This window comes from Ascaphus truei, chromosome 4 (assembly GCF_040206685.1).
Source record: "Ascaphus truei isolate aAscTru1 chromosome 4, aAscTru1.hap1, whole genome shotgun sequence".
NCBI lineage: Eukaryota > Metazoa > Chordata > Amphibia > Anura > Ascaphidae > Ascaphus > Ascaphus truei.
The window spans coordinates 60,768,515-60,794,842 of NC_134486.1; the positions used below are offsets into that span (position 1 = coordinate 60,768,515).

At 41.7% G+C, this 26,328-nt stretch overlaps 2 protein-coding genes across 9 annotated transcripts in view; one reads left to right on the forward strand and one right to left on the reverse strand.

Moving 5' to 3' along the window:
* The window catches only part of GTF2A1L (general transcription factor IIA subunit 1 like), a 409,851-nt gene that overhangs the window by 344,810 nt on the left and 38,713 nt on the right, over nt 1–26,328 (forward strand). Inside the window, exons 8-9 of one of the 8 annotated variants that reach the window (XM_075595852.1) lie at nt 8,703–8,756; nt 9,791–10,623. The exons of 2 other annotated variants lie outside the window; for them this stretch is intronic. In XM_075595852.1, the coding sequence (XP_075451967.1) occupies nt 8,703–8,756; nt 9,791–9,842 (106 nt within the window). In that variant the 3' untranslated portion in view covers nt 9,843–10,623. Of the gene's footprint in view, nt 1–8,702; nt 8,757–9,790; nt 10,625–24,764; nt 24,820–26,328 lie in introns of those variants that run through there. 5 more of the 8 variants (XM_075595846.1, XM_075595845.1, XM_075595855.1 and 2 more) reach the window with 5 other exon arrangements.
* LHCGR (luteinizing hormone/choriogonadotropin receptor) overlaps nt 1–26,328 on the reverse strand; it is a 177,673-nt gene that overhangs the window by 77,089 nt on the left and 74,256 nt on the right. The window contains exon 4 of the mRNA XM_075595844.1: nt 12,603–12,677. Within this exon, the coding sequence (XP_075451959.1) occupies nt 12,603–12,677 (75 nt within the window). The remainder of the gene's footprint in view (nt 1–12,602; nt 12,678–26,328) is intronic.

Below are 26,328 nucleotides of genomic sequence, written 5' to 3' on the forward strand. Positions count from 1 at the left end.
TGGCCATGTGCGGTGCTTACCTGCTTGACGAGACAACCAAATTTGATTTGGCTGCTCGCTGATACGTCACGTGAGCGGTTCGCCCAATGAGGGCGAACCAGCTCTGTGACATAAAGGCCATGCCCCCTGACATGCCACCTCAAGCGCATGGCTGGTCATGAAACGCCAAGCGCCTCACGTCACGGCGCTCGAGCACCAGCAAGCACTCTCCCACCCTGGCCGCAGCCTAAGTCTAAGGACTTCTTACAATAAGAAATTAACATATAGGGACTTCAATGGGACTACTATGCGATAGTATACGTAGGATCAGCACTAACACACTTTATATAGTAAGGACCATAGACTGAAATAATGTTACAATAAGTCAATCTTTCTGTTGGAGATTACTGTTCAATACATACGTTGAGCAGAAATGTAACCCCTATTATATCATACATCTAGTATTGTATTTTGTGTGGATGGTAACATTATTCAGATATTATTGCTTAATAATATGAAATCCAAGGCAAAGATTAGGGTCTTGAGCCTGTTGGGATATTGCTTTTGAAGAAATGCCTTACATATTAGATCATTAATGTACAGGATATATGATGGGCTAATACAATTCTACAACAGTACTGTAGCTTCCAGATGTCTAGCCATGTACACTATGTGATTAAACCAGCCTACAGCCCAGAGTTGCTATATTGCAAGCTGCACAATTGTGAATGTCTTATAATTAAATAAAGATCACACCATTGTTTCTATTCACTAGGTAAGGTACAGTATATATTGTGGATAGGTTCCATTTCATGTCTGTTTTTACAGAGTTCCAGTGGGTTCAGTATGATGTGAATAAAATAAATAAATAGCAAATGCCATTTAAAACCATGCACTTTTAACATATTATTAGGAACTAATCAAATTGCAGAGGGATTGATTGCTATTTTATAATGCTACCTTTATATATATATTGTATAGATGTCTCCTGTTAGGAGCAAGGCATGTAACATCTTTATTTTGCTGGACATTAGTGACATCTATAACATCAACGTAATAATACTGTCGAATAACACTGATTTGTATAAAAGCTTTAAATTGTATAATTACTTGGTAATGCTACAGTACTACAATATTCCATTCCACATTTCTGTTGTTAACTTGCAATAATTACAGCCTGCTGAAAATAAAAATAGAAAAGAATTTTAAGTGCTCTTCCTATTGTTAATAAAAAAAGCATTTTGCAATTTATTATGTCAATAAATTGAAACATAATTTTATTATTTGGAATCTAATAATGTCCCAAGGTTCTTTTGCTATCATAAAACCATTGAAGCTTTGAGTCATCTATCAAACAAAACAATACATAGGCAGTGCAGCTAGTAAGGTGATATAAATCAATTTCAGGGTTCTACTAATTACATCTCAAGCCACTCGAGCTTGCTATCTTTTGATGGATTTATAGTTCAACAATACCTACAATAACTGCATATATAACTTTCCCTATATAAAGTGTTGATAACAGAAGAAATAACTTCAAAGTCTTAGGTTACTTTAGTTTTATTTTACAACAGTCTATAGCTTATTTTTTTATATCAAAATCATGAGTTGTTCGGAGTGACAAGTGTTTTCTAGCCATTAGTGCCAATTGTCCTTAGCAGCAACCCTTTGGAAACACTAATAAAGCTTTTATTCTCATTTCAGTATACTAAATACTATCCCACACACTCACTTATTTCTATGACTAAATGACAATTCCCAATTACAAAGGCTAATTAATGACAGTGGGTGTTGCTTGTTGGTTACTTTCAAGAGTGGTAAAAAACAGACTAGCTTGTAAGATACTGTAGCCCAATATTTAAGGCATACCCCAAAATACAATTTGGCTTTATACAAATTATATTTGACTAACAGTATCCGATCTGTTATCAGTATCTCAATTGAGATACTTGAAGACTTTAACATTAATGCAGATAAATCATAAGTAATCCTAAGAGACAAAAAAATAAAAGCACAGAGAATCCGTAGTATATTTATTAACTCAATTCCAGTTACAAACACTTGCAAGAAAACATCTGACGAACGCCGACTCCACCTGCTCGCGCCCATTGCATCTCTCGCCATGCCGATCTCTGCGTCGTCACTCCTCAATCAGTGTGGTTGCCGCTGCAGCTTCTTACTACACCAATGTGCTTACAAATGTTTTTCGTGAGATTTACTCTGTATAAGGGCAGGATACTACCCTTTATATAGGTGCCTGGTTACTAAAAATCACACGTTCCATAAATTATTAGATAAAAAATCAATTGAATAGAGGAATACATAAAACGATAATTATACTCTATTATTTCCTTTTCTAAACGTCCCTTATAAAAGACCCTTTTTAAATTTAGCACCTACAGTGCATATCAAAACCAATAAATAACATTTATACTCCCATTCCAATTCTAATAAAATCAATGATTACTACAAAGAATTTTTAAAATACCATACAGAATATCAATCATAAAAATCAGAACAGTGTAATTATTATTATTATCCTTTATTTATAAAGCACCAACATATACCGCAGCGTGGTACAGTTGGGTACAGAGTGACATCAATTACATAAACTGAATGACACACAAGTGCAAACAGATACAGAAGATACTGAAAGACCTGGCTTTGACATATACTAACTGCAAGAAAGGCCAACAATACATTTTCAGTTTAACAGCCTCTAAAACAGGGGTTAGCAAACTGGGGGCGGGAGATTTTTCTGGGGGGGGGGGGGTGAGTGGTTGCAGAGGCCCCACGCTCTTCCTCAAGGCATTTAAATTAAAAGCTGGGAGATCGCGTGAGGCCTCTGGAACTCTATACTTACCAAGATTCAGACGCTCTGTGACGCGTCACTATGGCAACAGGAGTCATGTGATGTGACTCCACAGCGTCATTTGACGCAGCTCTTAGGTAGGGAGGGGGCGCAAGCATCGAGGCAGGGAAGACCCTGCTCTAGAAGACGCCATGTTTCAATAAAATGATTTATACCCTTTCATGCATATAATTTAGTAATGGGAATGATAATTTCCAAGATATAAACCTCTTATTTTCTCAAGACTAACCAGGAACTACAGTTCAGAGGCAAAATATGATTAAACAATATAACATATTTAAAATCTACAAAATACATGACCAGGGAGGCTGCAATGTGGCTCCCCTCGCCCCGCCCGAACCAATGTAGAACGTACAAAAAACAAAAGGAACCGGAACTGAAGGTATAAAAGGCCGCGGCTATTTATTTATAACAAATGCCTAATGGGGTAAATGCCACTCCCTGCCAGAGTGCTCATTTGACAGGAGGAGGAGGGGATGGTCAGCCGGCCCTTGAACAGCTGACCTTATGTCCCTTTCGCGAGTGGGCTCTCGCAGTAATTTGTAAATGCTAAAGACCTCTTTGTATAATTTAACATAGGTTGATGAAATACACGAAGGAGCCCTGAAAAAGAAATATCAATGGATTTTTGCTCATATGCCAAATATTCATTGAAAGGTGCTGTTTTTGCAAAACAATCTCTTTACCCTGTATTCTATATACACTCTGTTTATGAGGTAAAATATTGTCAAGATGACTGGATATTTTTTTCTGTCTGAGCTACAGTACCTAGACAAAATAGGCTTAAATGCAGCTAAAAATTAGAAAGAAGAACGGAGCAGAACAAAAATAGCTGTCAATCAGTGACAACGGCTGTTAATAATGCGTATTAGTACCTGTGATGATCTAACCATTGTTCTGCCTGAGAAGCTTGCAGACATTGCAGAACAATATATGCAGAACAATATATGCAGCAAAGGGGTTACATTTAAAGACATTATTAACTACACACATCAATTAAAGAGCATATATACACACACACACACGCACACACAAGGTGTATCTCACCATAAGGCCCTCTCGCCAAAACGGAGTCATTCAGTTTTGTTTATAAAATATATGTGATATGGAGAAAAAATAGTATGTCTGATTGAAAGAATGGTGAGTGAAAGAGACCGTGAGAATGGGAGAGAGAGATGGTATGAATGTGAGTACTATGTAATGGCTCCATTTGGTAGAAGAGAGAGACAGAGAGAGACAGATTTTCACATACTGTTTTTCACACATCAAATTTTATTAGATCTTAATCGAAGTCCTAACAGTATTTTAGTTGAGCTTGCGTGTACTGACTGATCTGTGTGGTTGATTTGAAGTGCTGGTTGTTTAACGTGTGTGCAGTTAGAACCAGAAGGAAAGTGAAGTACTGGGTATACTAGCAGGGGTGGCAGTTTTTAGGGAATCTGCGGTGGGTTAATTTATTTTTGAAGTGTGCTGTAATTTGAAGCCTGTAACTTTTTTTCCCTGTCTCCTGCCTGAGGCAGAGTGGGTGTGGTTGGTTAATTTGCTTAGTTAATTAACTAAGTTAATTGATAACCTAACACACCTGGTGGGTGTCCCTATTTAAACAGAGGCTTCTAACGAATCCTGAGCTTGCGTGTACTGACTGATCTGTGTGGTTGATTTGAAGTGCTGATTGTTTAAAGTGTGTGCAGTTAGAACCAGAAGCAGTTTAAACAAGGTATAGTTTATTGAAGTACAGTTTACTGTTGCTACTTATAAACTTCATAGTTGCTAGAATGAGCAGGATTGAAAATGCCACTCAATGCACATCTTGCCACATGTATGTGCTCTTGGAACAGCTGTTCCAAGGAGCATACCGTTGTGAGAGGTGTGAGCGGGTTGTCTCTTTAGAATCAGAGATTGCTGATCTGAAGAGGCAACATGAAATATTGAGGGACATTGGCAATCTTGAAAGGGGTTTAGAGCTCACTGAGCAGGCCCTTGCTTCGACTAGTGGTGCAGATGGTGGTGCTGTTAGTGAGGAGCAGGTAGGTAGCTTGGTTGCTATTAGTGAAAAGTAGGTAGGTAGCTGGGTGACAGTTAGAAGGAGAGGCAGGTCGTTTCTGAGCTGACACATCCCAATAGATTTGTCGTGTTGGGGATGTCGGGGCAGAAATGACAAGGCTGGGGGAGACTAATTCCTCTAGCAGCCAGGGAAATAGTTCCTCCAGCACAGTGGGGACTCAGGATGCTCAGATACAAAGAAAGATTGTGGTGGTAGGGGACTCCATTATTAGGAAGGTAGATAGGGCAATCTGTTGCCGTGACCGCATGAACTGAACAGTTTGTTGTCTCCCAGGTGCTCGGGTTCGGCACATTGCGGATTGGGTAGACAGATAGTTGGGGGGGCTGAGATTGACCTGGCGGTCTTTGTACATGTTGGCACCAATGACAAATTTAGAGAAAGATGGAGGGTCCTAAAAAATGATTACAGGGATCTAGGCCAAAAGCTTAAGACAAGGACCTCCAAGGTAGTATTTTCTGAAATACTACCAGTGCCATGCACTAGCGCAGGGAGACAGTCAGAGATCAGGGAGGTTAATGCATGGCTAAGAAAGTGGTGCAGGAAGGAGGGGCTTGGGTTTTTAGAGCACTGGGACTCCTTTTCTGAGAGGTGCCATCTATATTCTAGGGACAGATTGCACCTCAATGAAGAGGGATCTTCTGTGCTAGGGGGGAGAATGCTAAAAAGGTTGGAGGAGATTTAAAACTAGGATGGAGGGGGGAGGGGAATGAAACAGATAATGAACTAAATGGAATAGAGGAGGATACAAGGTGTATGGAGGTAGAATGGAGGCAAGTGCGAGTTTGACAAGCAGTGAGACACCCATAGTAAATACAGATAATACTAGAAAACTTCTAAAGACTAAACCAAGTGGGCGCAGAAAGGAAGGAGCAGATAAGATAATAGTACAGGCTGAAAAAAACTTAAATGCATGCTTGCTAATGCAAGAAGCCTGACATAAAATGGGGGAGCTTGAATTAATAGCTGCAAGGGAGCAGTATGATATCACAGGCATTACTGAAACATGGTGGGATGAAACTCATGACTGGACAGTTAATTTAGAGGGTTATTCCCTTTTTCGGAAGGAACAAACCAATAGAAGGGGAGATGGAGTATGTTTTATATGTTAAACCGGATCTAAAACCTATTATAAGGGATGATGTTTACAGTATGAAAGGAATGATGAAAATGGAGAGACTTTGTGGATAGAAATTAGCAGTGGAGTTAAAGTATAAAGAAAATGTTTGTGGGAATATGCTATAAACCACCAAATCTGTGAGATTGAGGAAGCTAAAATACTTTTGCAAATGGAGAAGGCATCACAACTGGGTCATGTTTGCATAATGGGGGATTTTAATTATCCAGACATAGACTGGGGCAATGAGATTAGCGTTACAACAAAAGGAAACAGGTTTTTGGGGGCTGCCTAAAGACAATTATATGACCCAAATTATTGAGGAACCAACCAGGAGAGGGGCAATACTGGATTTGGTCATATCAAATAATGTAGAAGTAATACCAAATATTCAAGTCCTGGAACATTTGGGTAACAGTGATCATAACATGGTCTCATTTGAAATAAATTATCAAAAAATAGATTTCTTGGGTTCAACAAAGACCTTAAACTTTAGATAGGCAGATTTTAATAAACTGAGGTCTAATCTAGTAGTAATACAATGGGATGATGTTTTTGCAGGGAAAAATGTAGAAGATAAATGGGCAGTCTTTAAAACATTGTTAGAAAAACACACTGTATACCCTTGGGTAATAAGTATAAAAGAAATAAGTCAAAACCAATGTGGCTAAATAAACAGGTAGGGGAGGAAATGGACAAGAAGAGGAAGGCGTTTAAATACTTTAAGTCAGAAGGGACGGAGACATCGTATCAGAATTATAAGGAATGTAACAAAAATTGCAAAAGGGCAATCAAATTAGCAAAAATGGATAATGAAAAAAGGATTGCAATAAAAAGTATGGTCAACCCTAAAAAGTTCTTTAAGTACCTTAATAACAAAAAATGAGAAAAGAAAATATAGAACCCTTTCAAGGTGAGATAGGTAGGCAGATTATTGGAGATAAGAAAAAAGCTGAGGTATTAAACAAATTCTTTGCCTCTGTATTTACCAGGGAAGAATCAAGTTCAATAGTAGTGCCGCAGGAGGAAGCCACAACCTCCATATTAATGAACAATTGGTTAACTGAGGAAGAAGTTCATAAGCGACTTGAAAAAATTAAAGTAAATAAGGCACCTGGCCCCGATGGCATACATCCAAGAGTTCTCGAGGAGTTAAGCTCAGTAATAGCCAAACCATTATATTTAATATTCAAGGACTCCATTTCCACAGGCTCAGTACCACAAGATTGGCGTAAAGCAGATGTGGTGCCTATATTTAAAAAGGGAGCTAGATCACAACCAGGAAATTACAGACCAGTAAGTCTGACTTCAATAGTAGGGAAACTACTTGAAGGTTTAATACAGGATAATATTCAGGAATACCTAATGGAAAACAAAATTATTAGTAATAGTCATCATGGATTTATGAAGGATAGATCTTGCCAAACTAACCTTATTTGTTTATTTTAGGAAGTAAGTTATACATTTGGGATACAAGAATAAAAAGGCGACTTACAAATTAAATGGAGATATATTGGGGGAATCCTTGATGGAGAAGGATTTAGGAGTGCTTGTAGAAAGCAGGCTTAGCAATAGTGCGCAATGTCATGCAGTAGCTGCAAAGGCAAACAAGATCTTATCTTGCATCAAACGGGCAATGGATGGAAGGGAAGTAAACATAATTATGCCCCTTTACAAAGCATTAGTAATACCACACCTTGAATATGGAGTACAATTTTGGGCACCAATCCTAAGAAAAGACATTATGGAACTAGAGAGAGTGCAGAGAAGAGCCACCTAATTAATAAAGGGGATGGACAATCTAACTTATGAGGAGAGGCTAGCTAAATTAGATTTATTTACATTAGAAAAGAGGCGACTAAGAGGGGATATGATAACTATATACAAATATATTCAGGTACAATACAAGGAGCTTTCAAAAGAACTATTCATCCCACGGGCAGTACAAAGGACTCGGGACCATCCCTTAAGGTTGGAGGAAATGAAATTTCACCAGCAACAAAGGAAAGGGTTCTTTACAGTAAGGGTAGTTAAAATGTGGAATTCATTACCCATGGAGACTGTGATGGCAGATGCAATAGATTTGCTCAAAAAAAGGTTGGACATCTTTTTAGATGGGAAAGATACACAGGGATATACCAAATAAGTATACATGGGAAGGATGTTGATCCAGGAATTAGTCCACTTGCCAATTCTTGGAGTCAGAAAGGAATGAATTTTCCCCCTTAATGGGGTTTTTTGTTTGCCTTCCTCTAGGTCAATAAGTAAGTATAGATATAGGATAAAGTATCTGTTGTCTAAATTTAGCATAGGTTGAACTTGATGGACCTACGTCTTTTTTCAACCTCTTCTACTATGTAACTATGTAACTATGTTAATACTGGTTTGGACAATATCAATCCTGCCAAAAAGGTAATTTTTTAACATACTGTAAATTAAGCTACTGGGTCCTCCGGCACTGAAGTACATTATTTTAAGCTTTAAAGAACCCACTGGTTCAATAATGTTTAGAAATCAATTAAAAACAACAAGAAGAAAATTGATTATTTTTTAAGCTATGCAAATGTTATATATTTTTTTAATACGGTACATGCTTTAATGTTATTCAAATATGGAGTAATGTTTATGATGAAATGTATAAAATATATATTATTGTTCCTTGTTGCTGATAGGTGGAAGGTTTGCCTGAGTCAACATACCCTGGGATTCCAGACACCACCATTTGGGTAATGGTATCTTTAAGCTTCTGCTCAATTGTGGGTAATGCCGGTCAAAGGGTGGGCCCCCTCCAGTTTCAGCTTGATGCTGCCTCTCTTTAGACATTTTGGATTTCACAAAGCGCTTATAGTCTGCAAATGTATTTTACAGTTTTTCCTGTTGGATACTCCAACACTATTGACAGGATCTACAACTTTCTGCAATAACTTCATGTGTGAACTGCTTCATGGCCAAATAATTGTTCATACCACTCAATACTTTTAGACACCAGAACTTTATTTCACAAACCACTCCATGGCTGCTGTGGCAAAGTCACTTGCTCCATCTCTATCTTACATGAGCTCAGATTCCTGAGAGCATGACTGTAGTCTCTTTCTACGGTACCTTCCTGATGTCTCCTACCACACCTAGGTGTCCTCTCTGGTTGTGTTGCAGTCTCATCACTGCCATCTCTGCTCTGCTCCTGTCGTTAGTTGCAGGTGGTTGCGGAATTATCTGAAGCCACCCTACTACTCCCCTCCTCAGTCATCCAACTCCTTGGCTCCTTAGAAACCTCACTCCTCTGTTCCTCAGCGACTTCAGTTCTCCGCTCCTCATCCATTCAGTTCCTCAGCCACTTCACTCCTTTGCTCGTCAGCCAACTTCCCCCTGTGCTCCTCACCCATATCCACACTTTCACTCTCTCAATTTGTCTCTCACCCAGTCTATCACTCTCTCACTTTTTAAAAATACATATCGCAAATGGACAGTCACAAGTCAATAGACAGATACAAATACTCCTACAATCACCCACTCTAAGCAACTCACTACATTAACACTTTTCACAACGAATCCCAATCCTACACATACACAAACCCCAGCAATCTAACCCACAGTCAATAGGTACACAGCACTAACACAAAATAATTACTCTCACACTACAATAATCACTCACCGACAACAAACTTTCCACCAATCACTCTTTAAACAAAAAACATTTCACAAATAAAGCACTATTTTCACAAATCTCAGACTCACTGTGTTCCTCTCTACCTCCCAACAGCAATGCCAACTTTGTATCAAAAAGTTGCTTCAATAGATGCGGTAACGTCTGAAAATCCTGCGAAAACTGGAGTCCTTCATGGCGGTTATATCCAATATGAACTCTTCCTGGTTTTTTGTTTGTGTTTCTTATCTGAATTTTGACTTAGGCTTTTTTTCGGCAGTTTTTTCAGTCCATTTGTCTGTTATTTTATTTCATGTTTTACTTTTATTTATATAGAATTAGTCAAAATGAACTTGTTCAAGGGAAGAGTAGTGATTTTTTTTTTTTTTTACTGAAGTTAAAGCTGTGGCTTTAGTCTATATAGATTTGGCCATTTTGCCCCACCCTTTCATTGTAGATTTAGCATAACATTTAAAAACATATTTAACAATGCCTACTGTACACTTAACCAACTACAACACACACTAATTCTCAAGACCGTATCTACACAATTTAATGCCACTGGTTTACTTTGGTGCTAAAATGATAAACCTTCATTTTCTTATTAAAGATACAGCATCCCTTTATACTAAATATGTGAATGCCTGTATATTATGCACAATCTTGATGACATCCATCTAGATGGCTACCCAAATTGAGTGCACGAGTCACTGAACCATATGCATTAATGTCCAAACTACTAACTGTGAAATTGGACATTACTTTAACATATTTTTTTGTGTCGTGTTTATCTATGGTATGGTAATCTATGATGGTGTAGCATAGTACAATTGGTAAAACATTTAGCTGTATGCTGTTGTAATTTTGAATTTTTTTTTCCAAAGTAGATGCATTTTTGTGCTTCAAATGTATTTATTTGTAGTCGTTTTGCCAATATTATTGACCTAGCACGTGTAAGAAGTTAAAATAAAGCTATGTTTTTTTTCTTTACACACATTAAGCTCCCTTTGTGTACAGGTATTGTACTGAATATCTGTGCCACAAAATACATTGTTTATTTATTACATACAGAACGTTATGTCTTCTTGAGGGTTATGTACTAGGCCTGATTTAACCTAAGAAATGAATGCTCCAAGAAGCACTTATAACATGCATCTCTGACTTCAATATGGTGATGAAGAGCAAGGCGACGCACAGTTACTTTTCTTAACATTAGCCTGCATCTAGCCATGTTGAACAAAGGACTACGGATGTACTAAGACTTTGTCTTCAGTGTCGCTGTTGCTGCATCGAAGGAATAATGCTGTGTGGGGGTCCCATTCAGAAGCATGGACTCCCCCCCTGCAGAGCGATCGCGGCAGACGCTGTCCCTAGCGTTGTGGATGTTTGCTTTTTCATCCATGGCGCTGGGGAAAGTAAGTCTTGGCACATGTGTCTATACAGTTCATCTGTTTCATCCCCTTTTATCCTTCTGTTGTCTGCTTGAAATCTGGAGAGGGCTATAGAGAGTAGTAACCGGAGCTAGATTGCTCATACAGTATTATAATAGAATGTGTCAGTTTGTGTCTGACTAATTTTTTCCCTCTTTACCTACATCAATATCTCTGCCAAGTCTGAGTTTGAATAAATTCCACTGAAAACAGATCTGCATCAAATCTAACAAATAGAGATGTGTTTTGATGCACTGTTTTTTTGGAGCAGAACTGCGGCATATGTCAGAGCAGTTTCTTATATTTGATGCTGAATTTTAGACTTACAGATATGGGGGATTTGGAGGGAGAGAGCGGTAAAAAGGAGAAAGAATGGTGCACAGAGATGCAGAATGTGATGCATCTCATTATAATATAAGCACCATGTAACTTCTGCCAAGCTCTTCGTATTGACACTACCCAAGTCTCAATATAGGGAAGGATGAAAATACCCCGATTTTGTGCTAAAATTACTTCTATACATAGAGAGAAAAAAGGCAAAAGTAGTGCACTGCCAGGGAGTCAGGTGGTAGCAGAATATAAAAATCTATTTATTCAGTAACACTCAGCAAACATAACCCCAAAAGGGTGAAACAAAAACTCCTACGCGTTTCGGACTGTATGAGTTTTTGTTTCACCCTTTTGGGGTTATGTTTGCTGAGTGTTACTGAATAAATAGATTTTTATATTCTGCTACCACCTGACTCCCTGGCAGTGCACTGCTTTTGCCTTTTTTTCTCTCGCTGGACTACTTACTGCAGACTGCACACCATCTGGATATACCTAGCAGGACCTTCAAGGACAGACGAAGTGGGTAAGATTTATTGCATTATTTACTGTGATTTTATAGATGAGTACTATTTATCACACCGTGGGGTCTCCAATGAGGTCACTTTAGGGTGCTTTTTAGCACTCCTATTTGTTACCTTCAGGAGACGAGTGTTTAGTGACTCACACATCACAGTCCATCTTTATACCCACTCCGTCATATATTTTGTCCGTTAGTCCTGCTTTATTATTATGGACACTTATTATTGAGGTTCCATCAGCTCCGGAGCACCCATTTCTCCATATACTTCTATACATAGACTCATTAGTGTTTCATGAATATGGATTTATTCAATATCAACATTGAACTTTTTATGACTATGCAACATTTGGGGACTGTCAATTGCTTTTAAAATGTACTCCACTAAACCAGAAATCATTTGGATTTGTGTGCGCGCGTGTGTAAAGGGGAAATATTCAGAGAAGTGTGTACTCAAACCTTTGTGTGAATCTTTAGACAATACTAGAATGCTTAAAAAAAAAATACAGAAAGTATTACACAAGGGTTACAGTGTACAGAGATAAAAATAAATGTTTCATAGATTTTACATTTTTGTCTTGCAAATTTGCACAAGATAATACTTTACATACATTTGAAAGCAATATGAGAGATTGAAGGAATAAAACCTTACAAGTATTTTAATTTGGGTAGATTTCCAAATGCTCCATACCCAATATGGACCAGATTTTTGGTGTTCCGGATAACTCTAAAAAGAGAAATACAACATAATGTTTTAATCATCTTTCAACAGAATGTGTATTTTTGTTGATGTTAAGAGCACATTTTATTACAGTAGGATTGTATCTCAATTTTTTTTGCCAAGTCATTCCTAAAATCATATTACCATGCAATAACATATCTTGGGCTTTGTTCCCTTGTGTTCTTACAGATCAATTACTACTACAACTACTATACTCTTCTCTTAATCAGTATAATTTATTTAATCAGTCATGACTGAAATTATTTTAGTTTTTAAGTATTCCTTCTGCAATACTGTGCCAAATGTTGTACTTCCACTAACATTATTTAGATGGTAACATTTTGGATAGGTACAGTATATCTCTCACTGACTATAATTCTGAGACCAAACACAGATTTCTCTTTTTTTATGGTACTTGTATACTGTCAAAAAGGGGAGGTAATTTAACCAAGACAAAACAGCATACCAAAACAGGGCAAAAAGGTACTGTGTGATATACATATTGAACAGACTGGGTGCTGCAGACCATAATCACCCTGGCAACAGTGATACTAATATCAGAGTAGGAGTAGTCAAGCACCGTATATAAAATGTAGCAAATCAGTGGGAAATGTATTCACTCATACTGAGTGGCCAGAAAATATCTCTTCTGTGGCACTTAATGAGTGAGAACATTTCCACTGATTTCCTGTATACAGTAGATACAGTTCTGCATCTTTACTTTGTATCTTTCAGAGTAACCCATATTGAGACCTTCTTTGAAAGGCTGGAACTATTGTCTACAGAAGTGATCTTACACTTGTGTTTGTTTGCCTTTGGGATAATAAGTACGGAGTGATCGTACTAGTCTCTAAAGAACAGATCAGAGTTAGCTCCCTACAGACACTTCATTTAAAGATAAAAACTGTGACATGAACCATTGAACACTAGAGCAGGATATATTGAGCTATACAGTATGAGTATTACTATTGAATCACATGCTGTACAGCAAATGTATGATTTGTTGTAATATTATGGTAGCCAATGATACAGTTGTGAGTATTGTGAGAGAGGACACTGCCTCCTGAGTTCTGATTTATCTTTCTACTGTGTCACTGTACTGGTAAGATATATAAATATACCTTAGTGTAACTCATCTGCGTCAAGTACATTCACACAAGTTTCATCATTTCCCAGTACACTCTACAGTATCTTTAATAACAACTGTGACACAGCAAGTGTTTATCCCACTTTCAGAAATGCCCTGTTTAAAACAATATTGCACTATGGAAATCACACTGAACCTGTAGCTATGCTTCCGAAAAAATACTTGAACGCTTTAGAGAATCCTCCAATGTCACTTAATATTGACATTCAATTAACTTAATGTAAGAAACTAATTCTAGGGAAACCTCACTGATATTCTTAGTGAGCTAATTTACTTTAAAACAGACCTATTAACTCAGTGCTCAGTAAATCTATGTAGCTTACTATTATTGCAAGTTGTGATGGGAAATGTTAATAAGGGTTTAGACATATTCATGGATGGTAAATCTGTCAATGGGTGTTAGCAAGGCTATGAACCATGGAGTTGATGTTGGCTACTAACGTGTGTGTTCTAAGAGAAATGCTTTGCTCTCTCTCTATGAAGCTTTCAAAACAGGCAACTATTGCATCAGAATTCCGTGGTTGATGGGCCATTTGGTTTGCCTGGGTATTGGTGTTTTTTATATTCTTACTACTGTATATATATTCTCTGCCAGGCTAGATTAAAAATAAACAATAATTGCAAGGCTATAGCCTGTATTTGCTGTGTGGGGGAGTAGCAACTACAGGTAAGCTTTACTATGCAAAGCCCACCCTGTTCCACTAATTTCTTCAGGCACAGTCCTTTTTGGGGATCTTAAATTCCTAGTCTTTATTCATATAGCATTACACTGGCGACACACTTTATTCGAGCTCGGCTAGTCCCACGAATTCGGGTATACTCGGGTGTATTGAGGTTTGTGACTGTTTTCTGCCCGAGTGCATTGTGTTATTTTCCAGGCAGGGATTGAAGCATTTTATTCCCGCTGGCTGCAATACTGCACAGTATATATATATATATATACTGCATTACAATTCATGAATTTATGCCATCTGGTAGACACGCGAAGCATTGCAGCCTATTAAATCCTAATCATTATCATTTAACAGATCAGCCGCCCGTCAGCCAGGCATGAACACATGGCTGGGAAGGCAAACGCAACGGGGCTTGTCTGAGGTGAGGAGCGGCGCATTCCAGGTATCTGCCAGGTACATACTGGGTATTTGCTCGAATAAAGTGTGTTGCAGCAGTACTTCCATTAGTAGTGTAACGGGTTTTCTGGACTAGCCTGACCCACCCAATCTCATATTGGCCCCTGTGGTCTAACGAGTCCCCATTACAGTGTGATGTCTGGTGGTGCACCTGTTGGCAACAGGACTCCTGAGTCTCCCGCATGATGTTGTGTGGGGATTGCCAACCCAGACAGGCAGCTGAGGTAGTGTGCTTGAGTCCTACCTAGATCCAGTGCAGCGCCTCCACCTCATCAGGATCCCAGCTTGAGCTTGTGGATGGTCCTGGTGAGGAACTCCTCTGTGGTGCTTCTCTCTGTGCAATTACTCCACACTTACACACGAGAGTATATTTCAACAGGGTCATCTTTATTAGGAGAATCTTGAGCACACAGGATTACTGTGTGCTGATTTCAAGACACCAAGGGAACAGACCCAGGAACCTACCAGAGGCTGGCCCCTCAACGAACACCTATCCAGACCCAGAACAAGAACCAGAGACTGGCCTGAAGTGCCACCTGATTTGAGGCTCCATTATCCCCTGAGGAAGTGACAACTCGTCACGAAACGCGTAGGGAGGAGGAGCCTAGTGAATTGAACTGCCCGGGCACCTGTAGTTCCTGGTGTGAGGAGAGTTCCGGTCTGCCCCACTGCTGACGTCACTCCGATTTCCGGAATCGAGTGCAGCGCGCAGCGACCTTCCCCTTGGCAGCATTAGGAGCTACACAGGCTGCGGACGGCATTGTGAGCGGAGCTCGCCAACTTTCCACATTGTAAGTGTGATTTTATTGTTGTTGTATGTCAATAAATACCTTGTACGTTATCACACTAGTACATTTCCATATCTTCCCCGTCTCAACCCCCCCTCCCCCACACACACACGCATTCATCTGTGGGAGCGTTGGAGTAAACCATCTCTACTACTACCATCGCTGAGTGAGGGGACCCCTGCAGACCAGACCACGTGGATCCGTGAGACGTTCTGAGGAACAGAGACGTGAGGCACAGATTCTCTCAACTGTACCTGAGAGCCCCTCATCCTAGACATCAGCATATCTTATCAGACAACACCCCTGCCTGTCCAACAACTATCAAGATCATCTATCTGGCATAGGAAGCCTATACTAAAGACTGCCCAATTGGTTCACGGTATTTGGGTTCATTGGACTATATTCACAGCGCCTGGGACAATTTATTTGTATGTTTATTTGGTTTATACAGATTTGGAATAGTCTGTTGATTTTTTGTTCCTTAGGCTGCTTTTATCTTTTGATCAATTTTTGATTAATTTTTGATCACTTTAGGGTTATTCACTTTAATTTGTTATCATAGTTATCACTAATTTATTTTTCTGTAGGTCAGCGCTTTTTAGAGGGCTTATTATTGTTTGTTTGCTAGGGTCATCTTTATTGATGGATGTGGGCTAGCTGCCCCTTGCAGTGAGTGTTCTTTAGCCACACATAATTGTTCAGCGGCTTCCCTCTGAAAGGTATATTCCTCCTTGATTAGGGATTCCCTATCCCCGTAGGGGTATCTAACCTGTGCCAGGTCCCTGGTCACAGTCTCATAATTCAGCAGCTTATAACATAATCACTCTTCGCTCCTTCCTGAACTGGGAAGAACCTATTACCTAATCCTAACTTTTTGATCAGTGCTGTGCCTTATGTATCCTCTGGGGGCTGGCACAACTCTGACATCACTAACCATGGAGTCAGAGCCTGTGACCACTCCCATCCATACATAGGGCACCTCACCAGGGTGTGAGGGCAAACCTCCATGATTACTGCTGGCATGCCCATAACTTACCAGGCCTTACTGTCAGCAGGAGAGATGACTGCAGCCATTTTACAGCATGGCTACATTCTCCCCCTGGTGAATCCCACCGACCCCGGCTGGGACCTAAATTTGAAATACCTTTCCTCAGGAAGCACTGTAAAATGGAACATACACATTTTTTTATTATAACATGAGATTTATGAAACAACAACCACACCGCGCCAAGCACGCCCTGACCAGCAGCCACGAACTCGCGCAATGCTACCCAGTACCTCCTAATAATAGTGCCGGGGGTCGGGTTTCTTAACCTCCCGACCCCCCATGTCCAGGACAGTCACGCTGTAACTGTGCGGCAAACCCCTCTCAGGCCGGTACATCACCTTGTGCTTATAAACACTCCGCCCGATGCTCCATACCCTTATTAGGTGTTCAATCCGTTCCTCCACCTTACTGCCAGTAATGGCACCCCCCTTATTGACCATGTATTCCTCTATGGTCTCCCTTAACCATTGGTCCCTGTTATCCTCAATCTCCTGCATGAGGGGTTCTGGGACGTACGGGTACTCCAAGCCATGGGAGTACTTGTATTTTGCTGTAATGGCCCTTTCAGCCCGACTACACCTAGTTAAATTGGCGTTCCCCGCTCTCCCTGGTAATACCCAGGACAAGGGCTCATCTGGGTCCACAGGGTCTGATAATATCTCAGGACCCATTGGTTCAATCTCGTTCCGGCCTATTAGGAACCACCTGAACTGTAGCTCTTTCTTTCTCTCGGCGGGCGTGAACTCCCCTTTAGCCCACCAGTAGTCTACCACATCATCTTTTTCTAGTAGAAACCGCGTGCGGTCCATCCACCCCACATATCCCTCAAATAAGGGCGCCCACCAACGGGTCTCCCTAGGCATCTCGGGCCCAGACTCTAGAGAGTCTCCCTCATCGGTACCCCCCCAAGGGCATACCCCGGAGGTCCCCGCGGAACGGGGTCTGGACCACCTCTCGTGTTTTGGCGTCTCCAATTGTACATCAGCCTCTTCAGGCACCCATCGGGACTTTGACACATGCCCCAATTGTCCTCCACCCCTTGAACCACCCTCGGAGGCAAAGCTGCCTAGTCTCTCCCCAGTCCGGTTCTCACCAACCCCCAAGGACCCTTCCGACACCCCCAAACTGGACGAGGATCCCCGGGAACAGGTGACTGGGGCAGGGGCATTATCTAGGGCGTGGGGTTGGGCATAGGGGTAGGCGGTTGGCAGCCGCGGGGTTCCGACCCGCTCTCCGTTATCGGACTGTCCCGTACCACTGAGCGGCGGTTCCGCTGGCTGAGCCTCACCCTTCTCGCTCCGCCTCTCGGCCTGCCAGCTCTTTGTCTTCCGGGGTGATCGGGAACCTCTGCCCGATCGCTGAGACGCGTGTACTCGACTTCCGCTTGCTCCGCCACCTCCGCCGGAAACGACGTCATCGCCGGATTCGGATACGCCGCCATCTTGGGATGGACCCCCATGCGGGATCTCTTCCTCCATGATGATATCCGGAAGTCCACCTGCGGCCACGTGCACCGTCTTGGCCTGGCACAGCCCCTCCTCTGCTAGTGTCAGCACCAGAGCCTGGCAAAAACAAGGACTATTCTTACCAGTCCGCAGGGTGGGCGTGGATCGCCCGTTGCCACTGGACGCGCCGGTCCCCGGAATGGAAGGGCTCCGCCTCTCAGGTCTCCGCTTCACCGGCGACACCCGACTCCTCCCACTGTCACTCCCGGTAAGTGGCCTTTTTACCCCATTTCCTCCACAGGACACCGCCACCGGCCAGACCAGGGTACTGGATAATTCTTTGGGTCCCTCGTCCGAGGAATCCACGTTAAGGGTACTTGGGGTCGCCGATCGTGGCGACCGCCTTCTCTTCTCCCGGTCAGTCGCCTGACCGATCGCTCCATGCTCTTCGGGCCCAGCCGTATTAACCGGCTCCGATCCCCATTCTCCAGGATCTGCACCCTTGGTCCACAGCACACCGGGGGACTCGGCGGACAGCCTAGCCGTATCCCCCGTCGGGTCATTTGTCTGGATTGGCACAAAGGTGGGCATAGGCCACAGGTATTGCATGCCACACTGTGGACAGCGCGCCGCTGTACCCATGGTTCTGCCGGGCAGTCTGCATTGCAGGCAGAGGCCCACCACTGTCTCAGCGCCCGCTACGCGTATCACCAGTACCCCCCCTGGTACTGCATAGGGCTGAGTGGACACCATCTTATTCACGTCTGGGGAGCAGGCCATTGTCCTGGTGGGAGCCACTTTCAACAATGGTCTGTTCTGAAAGCTGGTTCCGCGTGAGTGATCAACAGGGGTTGGATTGTCAGCCACTCCTTGGTTCAGCTCCGCCCTTGTCTGACACAATTGGAATCCGCCCCCAGTAGTAGCGATTATGGGCGGGTCCCACAATGGGATAGGATGTCCTTTAATTGAGGCCGCACCTCTTTCAGTCCTAGAGGGCGTGGCCACAGCTTTCGCGCCCTTATCCCCCACTGGGTGGGGTTCTGCCTTTGGCGCCAATCCCAGCCGATTTCTTGCAGCTGCCTTGCGTGCAAAATACCCTTCCTTTCCGCTTCGCTTTTTATTAATATTTAGGCCGTGCTATTGTTTCATGTTTGTATGTCTAGTTTGTTGATTGTCATTATCTGTAAATTATCTGTGCTTTTTCCCCCCCCCCCCCCTGTGTTGATTTACTGCACCATTATCTTTTTCTTTTCTTTTTCCACATATGCACTGCTGAGTTGAAAATCATCACTATTCAGCATCCCAAGGACTGTATTTGGACTGTCACACCCTCCACTGGTCTGGTATTTACCCCCCTTTGGCGCCGGTTTAACCTTTTTTCTCATTTGCTTCCTTTCCGCACACAACACCAGCTGCAGGGACTACTTTTGGTAGCAGCGCTGTCGCCTCACCAGCGCTTCGCTCCGCGGGATTCATACCCACAGGGCATAGTTGGAAACCACTCCCCCTGGTTGAGATTAGAGGAGGGTCCCACAGGCTAATCGGTTGGCTCAGCACTGGGGCTGAGTGAGTCACTGTCCATGAAGGCACGGCCGCAGCTTTCGCGCCATACCCCCCATCAGGGCGGGGCTCTCCTGTTGGCGCCGCTTCTGGCCAATTCCTTGCAAATTTTGCATGTGCAGAATTTTCTGCAATCGGCCCACGCGGACTCCCAGGGAAGCGGGAGCCGCCATTTTGGGTCGCACTGTCAGTCTGGTCAATGAATGAGGTAGCGTTCATCTGTTTGTATGCTGACTGACAGTCACTCTCACTGTGTTCTCCTCCTGTTATAACAATGTCCTCAACACAGTCCTCCAGGGTAGCGCCTCGGTGCCCTAGGCAGGACCAAAACGGGGCGGCCACGGCTCTCAGTCCACTCCATAGCAGGCTCGTGACAGACATATTGGTAACAGCTTGCTCTTCAGCGGGGCGCATGCCAGGGGTGCTCTCCCCATCAGCCTCCGGTCGCCAATTTGGACTATCCGCACCGCGCGGATCCTCCATTCTTGCGGTCGCCATTTTCTCGCTGTACTTAATAGTATTGTACATGGGGCTCCTCTCTGCAGGGCAGCCACCACACCGGCACAATAAAGATTTCCCTGATGCACCACCATGTGTACCTAATGTAGGCCGGACTCGTGTATGCACTACCTCAGGCTAGGCTCACTCTCTCAGTGTCTGCTGTATCTCCTTCCTCCCAGTCTGTGCTCCCTACGGTAAGTGGTCTGGAATGGGCTAGAGTACTCTGGGGCTTCCATGCAGTACTTGGGCGTCTACCTATCTTGGTTAGCCTAGCGCAGACCCTCTCCAGGATTCCTGACCACGTTAACAGGCTATCCCTTTAGGCATCCTACCAACTAGCACTACCTCAAGGTGACTAGGACAGCTATAGCCCGGCTCCAAACCCCCAACTCCTTTCAGGCCCCTAAGTCGTCCCTGCGAACTGACAAACTCCGTCAGCCCCCTGACTACCCCTAGGTCCGTCCCAATGCAGCACAAAGTGGCAGCAGACACTCTCCCTGTTTCCAAGTGACCTAGCAAAAGCCTGTCCTGTTGACAGGTCTATCTCAGCAGCGCCTCCAAATGTAACGGGTTTTCTGGACTAGCCTGACCCACCCAATCTCATATTGGCCCCTGTGGTCTAACCAGTCCTCATTACAGTGTGATGTCTGGTGGTGCACCTGTTGGCAACAGGACTCCTGAGTCTCCCGCATGATGTTGTGTGGGGATTGCCAACCCAGACAGGCAGCTGAGGTAGTGTGCTTGAGTCCTACCTAGATCCAGTGCAGCGCCTCCACCTCATCAGGATCCCAGCTTGAGCTTGTGGATGGTCCTGGTGAGGAACTCCTCTGTGGTGCTTCTCTCTGTGCAATTACTCCACACTTACACACAAGAGTATATTTCAACAGGGTCATCTTTATTGATGGATGTGGGCTAGCTGCCCCTTGCAGTGAGTGTTCTTTAGCCACACATAATTGTTCAGCGGCTTCCCTCTGAAAGGTATATTCCTCCTTGATTAGGGATTCCCTATCCCCGTAGGGGTATCTACCCTGTGCCAGGTCCCTGGTCACAGTCTCATAATTTAGCAGCTTATAACATAATCACTCTTCGCTCCTTCCTGAACTGGGAAGAACCTATTACCTAATCCTAACTTTTTGATCAGTGCTGTGCCTTATGTATCCTCTGGGGGCTGGCACAACTCTGACATCACTAACCATGGAGTCAGAGCCTATGACCACTCCCATCCATACATAGGGCACCTCACCAGGGTGTGAGGGCAAACCTCCATGATTACTGCTGGCATGCCCATAACTTACCAGGCCTTACTGTCAGCAGGATAGATGACTGCAGCCATTTTACAGCATGGCTACAGTAGTATCTGTAGCAGACATTATTACCCCAGTTAATATTAGTTAACGCACAAAGACCTGTTATTGATTTAACGAGATGTTAATTTAAGTTAACGTATTGTTAAGTGTTAATGGGTATCTTCAAATCTCACGAATGTAGTGTTAAGTGCTATTTTCAGCCGTTAAAGGCCTTGCATTACCTATAACTGATATTAGTGCTTCTGATATGCAAAAGAGATGTGCCTTGTAACAACACATCCACAGAGCTCCATTATAGTTAATGCTTGTATATCCCATCCAACAACATATGAAGACACGTGTGCACAAAAGGGAGCACACCTGAGATATATGCTAATAGGAGTCACTAAAATATAATTTCCATATCCTATTGGCATATTTCTCAGGTAACTTTGCTGCGCTGCTCCCCCTTTTATCCCCACAGGTATCTCTCCATGTGTTAAGGGGATATACATAGTCTCTCCCTCCCCTCTCTCGTCTCCTTCTCCCCTCTTTCTCCGACATCTAAATGTAATGTATGAATCTTTCAAATCTTGCTTCTTGAATTTAGAGCAGAGGCCAGCTAGACATTGCAGATTTATTTGGCTCAAAGGGAGAAAAAAACTGCACCTGTTTATAGGCCCAACTTTTAATATAGCTTATTATAATATTGCTCAGACTCTCCTCCACTTAATCCCCAAAATGCTCATTGTGCAAGAGGAGAAAATTGGGACAAATAATAGTGCAAAGCACCATGGTACATTGACTCAGTCACAGCCGTTCTTGGTCTTTAAATATCAAACACTTCCCAGCCTTCTTTACTATCTAAAAAAATCAGAACACTCTTATAATCTCTTTTTCTGAATATGATCCTTGATATACTCTGCCGTGCACATTCTACAATAGGAAGAAGCCAACCAAAGTTTCTAACCGAATAAACTACTACCAACACTGTCGCATTCTCACTTACTGTAAGTACATATCCAACTGTTTTTTTTCCACTCGCAATCACACTATACCAAGTTGTGAAGTTTTGTTTTCAGAACATAAATATTGTCAGTATTAGTCAGTTCATTTAAAAAATATTTTTTTTTCCAGAATAAAAAGATAGAATATGTTATGCCTTTTTAAATAGAGGATGGTTCAGTGTTAGCCCCTAGGATTGACAAAAACAGTAAGGTAGTTAATAGCTAACTCGTGGTAAGAAACACATCAACTTCAGAAATAAATGTGCACACATATAGGTATATATTTAATGAGATCAACAATTTAGGAAGTTCACAATCCTATCTACAGTACTCAGACAGAACAAACTAATTTCAAGGAAGGCATAAGCAAAGAAAAGTAGGGTAGACGTGATAGCTTTAGTGGCTAACTTGTGGTTAAAAAGAGTGTAAGTTTTCAGGATCACAAAGGACCCTTCAGGCATTTTTACAAATGAAGCTGAAATAGCATTTCATCTTTATACAAGAATTACATTGTTGTAAGTCTGGAAATACAGGTGTGAATGAGTGATGCACAAAGTAACATGGAAAGGCTAATCAAAAATAAATTGGGCAGGAATTTTGGTAAGGGTGTGAGGTGTCTGGGCAGATAATTAGTGTTAATATAAATATATAGAGCATGCGCTCCAAATGCTGTGGTCTAATCCTACGGTAGAACCTGTGTTAGAACAGTGAAAAATAGAATGGCAGCAGGCACTCCAGTAGTTCAAGAAAAAAAGGTATTTATTGAATAAGCATATTGATCCAATCATTGGATAGGTTTATTAAATAAATACCTGTGTTCTTCAACTACTGGAGTGCCTGCTGCCATCCTATTTCAAATAATTAGTGTAATCCAGCATTGCAAAAAAGGACATGTAGATAAATCAGGAATTAGAGTGATTCAATATAACCACAGACTGGATACTTATACCACGCACACATCAGGATTATGACATTCTGGAATCCTTCATCTATGCCTCATCCAACGTAGTACACCTGATAACACGCACACAATGTCCTAATGGTGGATTTTATATAGGTGAAAAAGGACAAACAATAAGAAAAAGAATGAACAAGCATCGCCACACCATTAATCATTAACAAATCGGACACAACGGTGGGACACTTTTGCAGCTCCAAGCATAATATCAAGGACATGAAAGTGACAAATATGAAGGGGAATTTCAGAGCTTGGAGAGAAAGAAAAACACGTCAATATAAACTCATGCAAACTTTTGCTGCACTTAATACAGGACTCAATTGGGCAAAATTATTTATATCTCATGAAATATAAATATATCCATCTGCCCAGACACCTCACACCCTTTCCATATTTACTGCCTAATTTACATTTGCTTTTTTTGCATACCCATGGTTCTTTGTGTATCACACTCATTTACAGCTGTATATCCTGATTTACATTAGGATATCATTCCTGTATAAATATGAAATGTTATTTCACCATGATTTGTAAAAAATCTGCCTGAAGAAAGAACCCTTTGTGGTACTGAAATTTTGAACTCTTTTTAACCACAAGTTAGCCACTAAATAGAGTGACCACATTTGTCCCGGAAACAAATGGTACAAATGTCATGCATGCGCAGTCGGCACTCACCGATTGTGCATACGCGAAGAGCGCTTGCCGACTGCGCATGCACGATTGGCACTTGCCGGCAGCTTTTGTGCATGCCCGATCAGCACTTGCTGACTACGCATGTGCAATCGGCATTTGCCAGTTGCGCATGCATGATCTGAGCTTGCCGGATTTGCATGAGAGACCGGCAAGTGACAATCACACATGCATGGCCGACGGCATTAAAAAGTCGTGGCAGCACCCCAAAAATTCGGGACAGAGCCCTAAAAACCGGGACATCTGGTCACCCTACCACTAAAGCTATCACTTCTACCCTACTTTTCATTGTTTATGCCTTTCTTGAAATTAGTTTGTTCTGTCTGAGTAGATAGGCTTGTGAACTTCCTAAGTTGTTGATCTCATTAAATATATATCTATTTTGTAGTGTGCACATTATTTCTGATGTTGATGTGTTTCTTAAAGGGGTGTGGAGGCTCCTTGTGCTAGATATAATTATATATGTCAAATGTAAACAGCGAAACTATACTAGACTTGTAAATATGCCTGATCTTGCCTCTATTTCATCATAGGACATTCCGAACAATAGCAGGCTGTTTGAGAGGAAAGTAATTAACTGCTGCTTGTGAATCAACGAGAAATATGGTGAAGCCACTAAATCGACAAAAATACATAATACTGGTTATTGAGATCAAACATCTCCCCCCCCCCCCCCCCCCAATATTAAATATCAAAATCTGTGACAAAGCAAACCTTTAACTTGCCATTTATAGACACGGGTTTACACTGCCTCTCATTTCATCCTGTGACTATGGTGCCTCTGATAACAGAGTATTAGCTCAGCCTCAGCAAACACAGAATTTCACACTTGTTTACACAGTGTGTTAAGTGTGTTTGACAAAAAAATAACAGGCTTAAAATTAACGGGTAAATTAAGGCATGATAATACAATTTGGTACACAGTAAAATACATTTTGGCCTACAGTTCATTCATATTCAATTACGTTATACAGTAGCATGAGACATTCACATTAGTTTACTTTGATACTCTCCTCCTAATTAATTATTGTATAATAGTGCTACAAACCTATGCTGGTCAATATATAGCCATGGCTGGTCCAGACTATCTTTCTGCCTTCCTGCTTCATAAGTTCTGATAGCTACAGACAGTGACAGGCTATCCTGGACCCTCACAGGTAACAACGACCACAACACCTGTAGCTTATGCAAGATCTCCCAAAGGGAGGGGGGGGGGAGGAAGCAGTGCTACATGTATATCGTTGTTGTAGAGGTAAAGCTCATTAAGTGCATTTTTTACCTTTTTTTTCAGGAAAATAGGCTTAATAAAGGAAAAAAATTCTAAAGACTCAATAAAGACACCTAATCTTCAGAACAATCTATGGAACTTGCCATATCAAAATACCTTCCTTTTTAAAAACAGATTTTTTTTCTTGTCAAAAAGAACATTTCATCACCATTTCCTCACTACTCAAAGTTTATGACTTTTAGCTCTATAACGATATGTCTACGACATGGAGGAACTAATACTTTCCTTACTATTTTACCTCAAATCTGCGTGCTTAAGAACTAAACGCATATTATATACAGAACTAACCCAGTAAGACTAGACGCCATAAATTTAAATGTATAAAGCAAAAGCACTTGGCTTACAGTAAATGGCTAATTATTATAGAATTGTCTTATAAATTGGCATATTATTGTTGTGGTCATCTTAATAATACTTTGGCGTAATGATGGGACTACTGTAAGTCAAAACATTTCTAAGAGCTCAGAATATGTAAACACTATATGTAAATTATTGATTAAATTAAAACGTTCAAGTGTGACAGTGCATTTATACTGCATTGTTTGCATTTTTTTTTTAAGTATTCTATTTTCACAAATGTGTGTTGGAATCAGCCACATTTCATTTTATCTTGAGGCCTATCTTATTTTATTTTCCTGTCATTGTTTATTGTTGCTATTATTTATTGCTCCAGTCACAATCTTTTATAGCAGGAAAAAAGGGTGGGTAGCCGTGTTGGTCCTTTCTTCCTTGTAGTAACAAAGGAGGGAGGGGAGTAGGGGGTATTGTATGATACCTTTTATTAGACCAACGAGTAGTTGATATGTTAC